Source organism: Oryzias latipes, chromosome 9 (assembly GCF_053564925.1).
Source record: "Oryzias latipes strain Hd-rR chromosome 9, Olatipes_Hd-rR_3.1".
NCBI lineage: Eukaryota > Metazoa > Chordata > Actinopteri > Beloniformes > Adrianichthyidae > Oryzias > Oryzias latipes.
The window spans coordinates 13,961,284-13,970,359 of record NC_136245.1 but is presented as its reverse complement, the minus strand read 5'-3'; the positions used below and the strand labels follow the sequence as shown (position 1 = coordinate 13,970,359).

At 40.5% G+C, this 9,076-nt stretch overlaps 1 protein-coding gene across 1 annotated transcript; it reads right to left on the bottom strand.

Moving 5' to 3' along the window:
* Nucleotides 1-4,122: 4,122 nt before the first annotated feature.
* Nucleotides 4,123-8,721, bottom strand: lrrtm4l2 (leucine rich repeat transmembrane neuronal 4 like 2). Its single transcript, XM_011479454.4, has 2 exons — nt 8,440-8,721; nt 4,123-8,089 (listed from the first exon to the last, which is right to left on the bottom strand). Exons 1-2 carry the CDS (start codon nt 8,441-8,443, stop codon nt 6,474-6,476), a joined length of 1,620 nt encoding a protein of 539 aa, XP_011477756.1. The 5' UTR covers nt 8,444-8,721; the 3' UTR covers nt 4,123-6,473.
* Between the last annotated feature and the right edge of the window lie 355 nt (nt 8,722-9,076).

Below are 9,076 nucleotides of genomic sequence, written 5' to 3'. Positions count from 1 at the left end.
GTATCTATAGAATACTGTTTCACGTCCAACAAATAAACAAATAAAACATCCACCATTCTTATGTTCAAACAGAAGAAATGAGCGGGTAAATTGAATGACTGTACGTTTCCTGGTGTCTGCTCAATCACACTGAATGCTCCAGTGAGAGCGCAGCAGACAAACCCGGCAGACAGATCCCTAGGGAAAGCCATCCACAAACGTACTAGACCCCCACCAGAAGAACGGAGCGGGAGTCACGCCCCCGTAGCCCCCCAGCCTAGAGGCAGAAAAAGCACAGGGAATGGGGCCACAACCATGCAGGAACTTGACACTCCCCCAGGCGTCCCAAGCCCAGACCATCCGAGACATATGCCAGCACCCAGACGAGAGGCACGCCACCACCAGGCGGTCCTGAGCCCCCGTTCCCACCCCTAGAAACGGAGCCACCCACGACCAGCCCACACTGCACCCTCGACAGCCCGCTTATCAGCCCCACCAAGACCGATTGGGGGAAGAGGCCGAGACCATCCACCCAGTGGGAGGGTGGACACTAATGGCGCAGAGCCAGGAGCCCCCACGCCAAGCAGCCAGGTCCACAATGGGGACGCTGGTCCTGTGTATGGAGTCCTGTGAAGAGTATTATACTGTATGAGCTGCAGAGTGGCACGTTTTAGCAAATTTGTGACCAAAAAGCGCCATCTGACCTAATACCCAGGTCCAAAGTCCCATTTTCCAGTTGGCATTGTAACTTTGTCTCCAATGTTACTTAAAAGTACATATAATTTGAACAAAAGTTTATATGATGATAATTTCCAAACCATATTCACTGATTCTTGTGGGATCAAATAAATGTGATTCAAGTTATACCTTGTACTTATTACTGACGTCAACTGTTCGTATTTAAAGTAATTGTTATTTCTTATTCAATTTATTTCCTTCAAGTTTTCTTGAATCATATGTTTAATATGTGAAATACCGTTAGCCTGCCAGGTTGAGAAATTAGCCTTTTTCTTATTTATCAGGATGTCAGGATGTATAAACCTTTTTTTTTTGGTTTGGTTTGATTGCTTGTGTAAAATTCCACACGTTTAGCACTAGCTTTAAATCTCATTAAACTTTTAGAAATTGATAGTGCAGGACTTTACTGCACATCAATAACAGAATAACTGTTAAAACCTTAGAAATTGGAGAGGGCCTTATTGTTATCAGAAGTGCCTTAGTAGGTGGTTGATTGTGGTCAGAGAAAGAGCAGAAGCAGCTGAAACGGCCCATTATTTTTCTCCAAGACTGAAAAAAAATGTCTTGGTGATGCAGCCATTCATCAAATGTAAAAGCAAAGGAATATATAAAAGTTTTCAATTTATTGAATTTAATTCAATCAACGTTCATTATAGCATAAGATACTTTACCTCTACTTTAATCAAATTATATTCCAATTCATTCTGAGCTGCCTCAATCCAATTATAATCTAAGTTATTGGATCTTTGGGCACCATAAACTGCCCTCAATTCATGTATCACTTAGAGTATGATAGAAAATAGAAGCTTTGTACTCTAGAGGTAAAACTGACATCATATACAGTGTATGTTCTGTTTTTTGACTGTTTGTAAATAAATAAACTTTTCAAAAAATAACCTGACTTCAGTTTGTTGCTTTAAATTTTACACGCATGTTTAAATATGTTTGTAAAGTTGTCTGAAAAACCAGACAACAGCAGGTGAGATGAAGGATGATTGAAAGTCCTTGATTGGATTGTCACATCAGGGCTTTCACTGACAGGGATATAATAGACCAAACTGCTTGCAGACTAAAAAATTGAGTCAATAACTGAGAGTTTTCATCGCTCCATTGGCCGCAATGTTATGTTGTTGTCAAATTGATGAAAAATTGATTTCTGACCAAGAGGCTTGTTTTCCAGCCAAAATCAGTAACAGCAAATCAGGATTATGCTGCATCTTATCCCCATTATCTGCTTCAGCTGATGGATTTATGCTTTTGCAAGAAATTCTTGTGAAATTGAGCCTTTTGTTTGCCAAGTCGAAATTCCAGGAACAAAAAAAAAAAGATTTAACAAATTACTTGATTAGACTTTAATCTGTTTCAGAGCAATCAGAAGAAAAATGGCTTTAAAAATCCAGACTCTTAGAATCAATCAAAAGTAACTAATCCAACTTAATCCATTCTCCAAAAGTCGGCTCTTTCAATTGTTGTCCAACAACCTTTTCTGAAACTTCTCTGTTTGCATGAAGATGGGTTGGATACTTTTCATCTTGGAAATGGTACAGAGGGCCATGGTCCTGTGCAGCTTTGCTGGATTAATGTTTCCATTTTTTATGCTGAAGCTGAAGGGGACCTCTGTTCAAAGGGGGCTACCGGCACAGAAAAACCATAATGTTAGTAATATTTTATAGCCTTCTGTTGGAAGCCAGAATCAGAATAGTAACAATAGGTAAAACTGCCTGTATTCATCAAAGTTAACCTGAAATTACATTTTATTTTAGCTCCTTTCAAACTCTCTGACAAAAGCAGAGAAACTAGATTAAATTGTATATTATTTTATTAAATACGACGTTTTACTTTTGTTTAGTTTTTCAACACATTTTAAACATTTCTTCACCTCTTAAGCAAATTTGCCATGAAAGCTTTTGGTGTCTGTTTCTTTTCCGAAACACGATGGGCGTAATATGCTATTTTTAAATTTCATACAGTTATTTGTGTTCACTTTGTGGCTGATGTCCCATTTGTGGGAAGCAGATCTGTTGGCCAACAGTGGAGGACAATAAATTTTCCATAACAATATCTCAAAAGAATTTGCAACAATGCAGAGGCCTCCCTGTGTCTGCATGTGCAGCATGTGTGAGGTAACTTCATGTGGGTTAAATTTAAATATCACTTAAGGCACTACATATGGTAGCATTTTCTTAAAAGCAAGCGGAAATACTGTTATAAAGGTCAAGTTGTCAGAAATGCTTCTGCTTGAAATGATTTTCTGATGTTAAACAGACTGAATTGGCTAGGCTATCAGTCATCGTGGACAAAAAAACAATGTCTTCATATCAGATGTCAGGTAGAAAAAGGGGCTGACAGGATAGCCTGTAACACAAAAATGTTTTTATTGTGAATAATCAGAGAAATTAAATACACAAAACACTTTGCAGATAGCGACACAAACAGACAAGAATATTTGACAATGAATATATGTGCTCAATAAAGAAAGTTTCTATTAATAACAATAAATGAGACATTTTGCTTGAAGAGTTTTTGCTACCGAAATGTTTGAGTGTTATAAAGGAAAGCTGAAAGTATAAGAGCACATGATAGATTTCAAAAACATTTTTCTTCAAATTTGAGTCAAAATGTAAAGCTCCTCCTGCTCAAAGATTATAGTATTTTTGCTCAAATGAAAAAAAACCTCTTGCAGACTGCTGCCTGGGTTTGTTTCCGTGAACAAAAAGTACATTTTCCTGCACAGAGCGCCCACTGGGACACATGACAAAAGGCTGCAAAGCGTTTCTATTCAAATGAATTTTACAGGTGACATACTGCACACAAAAAAGACAGGATAAAGTTTTCTTAACCCAAACTGTGACGAGTGCCTCTGAAATTTTTCATACTTCACTGAGTCAATTTTCATCCGACGTTAATCGTTTGGATTTAACAGCCTGGAACTCATTATTTTGACTTGGTAGCTTAAAGGTTACACACCTTATATTCATCATGTAGGAGAAAGAAAGCTGAGGGAAAGCTAGTCATTGGTTCAAAAACAGTGAGAGACTCCTTCTACAAAAGGGTACACGTCCTAAAAAGGAGAGACAGAGGAAGGAATATGCTCAAAGACACTATCTGTGAATTTCCATACAGTTTAACAATCATTCACAATTATTGATTCACTTGTGTTTGTTTTGTTTAGATGGGTGTTTAACAGTTTGGAAAAATAAACATCTCTTTTACTATGAAACTTCATCTAAATCTTACCAGCTGTGACTCAAAGCGATCTTCTGTGTTTAATCCTCTCATAAACCAGAGCTTAAGTGTTGGTGACAGAAGGCAATTGTAGCCTTGCATCTAGCAGCTCTCCGATAAGATGGCTGCAAACCTTTTTGAAATCTGTCTCACTCACACATTATATTTTAGAGAAGCACAAAGGGACAGTTCTATGTCCCTTTTCAAATTTTACTTAGCATTACATTAAACAGAGTTCCACCACATTATTTTTTTGTGAAGTATGAAATAACAGATTTTACTTTGAAAAGCAGGCAGTCAGACAGGCAGGAGGTTTTTAGGGTGTAATGACACATCAGGACTGTTGCTTTAGGATGATCATGCTCTCCCCTGTAAATAACTAATTTAACCTTTGGCAAAGATACACTAAACATCAGAAAAGATCCCCAGTGAGAGCTTCAGTGGGAACACAGGCTGTGAATGTGAGCGCTTCATGCTTAAGTCTTTGCTCCTCTCATCTATTCTGTGGCTTACTTTATTTTATGCTATGTACCTTAATTAAAGACTTTTCTCTGGACTTGCAGTGCGTTTATTTTTATTATTTTTTCCCCCAGCAAGAGTTCCTCTTCTGTGCATTGCTGTGTTCGGTCAATACTTGATGGTCCCACAATTTTTCATTGGAACAAATGTCTTCGGTAACGATCAGCAGGATGCAGACCACCGCCTCCTCCTAATCAACCTATTTTCCCCTTTCACCAAAAGTTTCAAAACCCAGCGAATTACTTTGAATCAGTCATGATGTGTCAAATCAAACACTAATTACCATATCTTCAAGGCTTGGATCAACAAATCATTTGTGTGGCTCATGTTGCACTTTTTCTTTGGCCTGCAGGTTTACTGGCCCTGTACGGGAAATTCATCATTCATGCAAGAGCTGGGGACTAAAATATGGATACAAATTCTATAAGCAGTCATTCTCTGCTTGACAGGAACATAAATATGAAAAAATCTAAATCTGAAAACATAGACAGTGAAGATCATAAAATGTTACCTCAACAGCCTTTGACAAAAGAGACACTGCGGGAGAAAGCTGACAACATGCAGAGGAAAGGTATTTATGTTTAGATACAAGTGTTTGGGAAAAAGACAGCTGCATGGAAGATATTAAAATAAGACGTGAAATGTTTTTTTCCCCCAAAAAAATCTCAAAAAGAAGGGAAATTTTGGACAGCTAGGGGCTAGCTTTTCGTGCCTAACCTAAAACACAATTATCACCTGGTGCAGGTTAATTTTTTATGCCTTTACAGCATACATGCCATAAAAGTATACACACTTATCTTAGATGGTGAAGCAGTTTACTATCTTAAATTATACAGCAGTGGCAGATAACTACATAAATCTGAGTTCCTTAATCTGCTTTTGATTTTTTAGGACTTTAATTTTTCAGTTTAATAAACTAAGATGGCATTGCCTACTTGAGGCCAAAATGTAAAAAAGAAAACCAGGTTAGATCAAAAGCATGAAAAAACATCATTTAAAACCCAGCTTGCACCATTGCCCAGCCTGTATCCTAGGTTGCAGTCCAGATGCAATCAAAGCTGCTGTTGTCAATACTTCCAGACGAGAATGGAAGGGATCCAGAAAAGCGGCATGTGAATACATGTCAGCTCCCTCTGCATGCAGCAGCAAATCCAATGAAATGTGTGACATCCACGGCACAGTGCGTGGCTTTAAAGAAATACTTCTCTCTCCACGCTTTGCTCCAGCTAGCATTGGTCCCAATAGATACACGCTTTCACTCCCCCTGCAGTGTTCCTTTTTTAACAATAGCCATAATTACACAGATTGCCCTGTACCAACTCTGTTTTAATGTTATATATATATATATATATATATATATATATATATATATATATATATATATATATCATTTGTTTTTCTTTTGTTGGACACAAGTTGTCTCATCCGAAGAATGAAGAATTTTCTGTATTTGATAGTACAAAAGAAGGATGGCTTCATGCAAACCATGCTCACTTTGTGACTCCATGTTTCAGCGGCGCTGCTGCAGCTGCACTTGTCTGCCAAATGCAAAATGACTCAACTGGACAAAGAAGGAGGTGCAGCCCTCCTCCAAGCAGACGTTAGTTTAACCAGAGGATTATGAACTCATCCCGATGACACACACACACATTAATTTAAAAGATGTACATTTAAATGCTTTACTCAAGAAATTAAAAAAAGAAGTCAAACAACAGACTCTTTCCTTTCGTCTCACGGTGATGCACCCTGACAAAGGCTGTGTTTCCATCTCTCCACAGAGCGGACGTACATCCTGAAGCGGAGACGTTTTTGGATGAAGCATTGGCTGAACCCTGCTGACCCAGTCCTTCGTGTCAGTCATAATTAGTTCTCTCCAAATATATCACTCCATACACGTCATCGTGTTCTTCTTTATTACTTCCACAAATTCAACCCGATCTGTCATCTAACATCAGAGAGAAAACATTTGTGTCCATTTAGCGAGTGAACCTTTATGACTCTGCCAGCTGAGCTTATACCTCACACTCTATGGATCCTGAAATAGTGCACGTGCATGGCCTGGTTTCATTCACCAATGAGTCCATTGCTTCTGAGTTTGAATGGTAGCTCAGATAGTACTCTTGCAGCTGAGAGTTAAGGTCCTGCTCCTGCTTGTGGACCTTTTTTCTTCGTTTATGGTTGACTGAGTGCTGCTGCAGCTGCCTCATGGTGTTGGGGTAGCGCCTCCACGACACATAAATAACCAGCAGAATCAATGAGACTGACAGGAACAGGGCTACACTGCCTGCAATGATTTTATGGAAAGTCATATGTTCAAACTGCAGCTCTGGAATGAACAGTGTGGGGGTTTCAAGGGAGATGTCGGATGGAAAGGTCATAGTTGTGGATTCTGAGGTCTTTCTGTCAGCCTCGGTGGGACGGACCGGAGAAAGGGTAAATTTCTTTGAGGGTGACACAGTATGCGTCAGGTGTGTAACTCCAAACTGAACTGGAAAAGTTGTAACATCTTCAGTTTGGGTTGTGCTCAGAATGATGATGGTTGCAGTGGAGAGCTCCTCAAACAGACACACAGAGTAATTCCTTACTACATCCACCACCTTCTCACCCTGCACAGACTTGGGACTGCTGCAGATCATGCTGATGTCTTTTGAGTCCCTGAAAGTTCTGAGCCATCCCATCAGAGGGCAGATGCTGGGACTGCAGTCCCAGGCGTTACCTGCCAGGCTGATGGTGGTCAGGGAAGTCCATGCTGCCACAGTTTCTGCAGATACGCTGCTCAACTTGTTTGTTTCAAGATTTAGTGTTTGCAAGTTTGGCATGCACTGGAAAACGGCTGGGTCCAACATCTGGATCTCATTCCCGGACAGGTCCAGTTTCTGAAGCTTCTGCCAAATCCATGGTTCACCTTGACTGACAGATCGTATGCGATTCCATTGCAAATAAAGAGCCCGCAGGTTGGTGAGGCGAGGGAAAACATAAAAATTAATCTTGGAGAACTGATTGTGCTCCAGGTGAAGCTCCCTCAACCTGAACAGCCCTAAAAAGGTTGTGCGGGTAAGGCTGCGCAGGTGATTATAACCCAAGTCAAGAAACTCCAAGCTGCGGCACTCCAGAAATGTTCGAATCAGGATCTGTCTCAGTCCATTAGAGCGAAGGTGGAGGTTCTGAAGCTTTCGTAGACCGTGGAAATGGCCTGGCTGCAGAGACTGCAGCTGGTTGTGATTTAAATCCAGATTCCTCAAGTTTGGAATGGCACTGAATGTTTTATTGTGCAGATGGGTAATTTCATTTGAATTGAGAATCAGCTCCTTGAGTCGACGCACTCCATGAAAGGCCAAAGCATCCATAGAACTGATGGAGTTGTGGTCCAGGTAAAGCCAAACCAGCTGATTGAGATGTGCAAACTGGTACGGCAAAAGAGCCATCAGGTTGTTATTACGCAGGGAAAGTCCTTGGCATCCTGTGGAGATGTTTACTGGAATTTCTAGCAAGTTTCGAGACTCGCAGTAAACAATCTTCCTTTCGCAGCGACAGCTTGCAGGGCACATCTTCTCCCCCTTGCTGAGCAGCAGCAAGGCAGCTGCATGCAGAAGAAGGCAGAATAACCTCCAGTCCAACATCACAGAACCTGTTGGGGGTAGAGGGGAGCAATCAAAGCACTTGGTTTGAGGAACAGTTTCCTTAAAGACATTTTAGGAATCACAAGTAGGACTGGAAATCATGTTTGAGGTCTAATCTTTTAGACATTTTCCAACCTGTTTCATGGAGGATTGATAGCAGTCTGTAAAAATATTAACAATAATTAATGTTTGGATATCTATCATTTCCGATTGAGTAAATACATAAAAAATATTGATTTTAAATTCCTAATGTAATAAATTAGGATACAACCATACAAGGATTTTAAATATTTTGTCAGTGAAAGCTCATCGTGTCACTCCGGCTTTCAATAGGGACAGAGGAGTGAAAGAGACTTACCCATCGTGGAGCAGAAGGAGCAATCCGAAATGGATGAAGAGCGCGTTAAACTGCTCCCAGTTCACGCAGCTTCAGTCCGCATCCTGAGCTCACTTCCAAACCCAAGTTTTCTGCAAAACTGTCTCGACATGTCGGCGAAGGTGCACCTTCAGAGTTGGGTCGCAGTTGGAGTCACCGCAACAGTTCAGTCCGCCGTGTGCGCAATTACCCATTTGGGCGCCAGTGCGCTGATGCACAGCTCTGCTCCTCGCGCAGCCCCCCCTCCTCCATCCCTCCCCCCTCTCCGTCTGCATCTCCACTCTCCTTACCTCACGCCTTGCTCAAAGGCGTGGGCGTTTTTAAGAACATAAGCTTGCAAAAATATGTAATCACGCTAACTCTGCCTTTTAAGCAAACTAAGAAATGATTTCAGAGTACTGTCTGTTTTTGAATGCACTCTGTGTAAAATATGAATGATGTTTTCAGAATTAAGTATGAATAATAACTGATCCCGTATTTTTCTAATTTTCTTTCACGTATTTTTTTTTACATGTGCACTCCCAAACTTTGCATGTGTAAGTCAGATGGGTTCTGGTGAGAACTGCAGTGCTGAAACACCAGGAAAAGAAGATCCCTTAGAAGTAAAAAGGTGACAAGA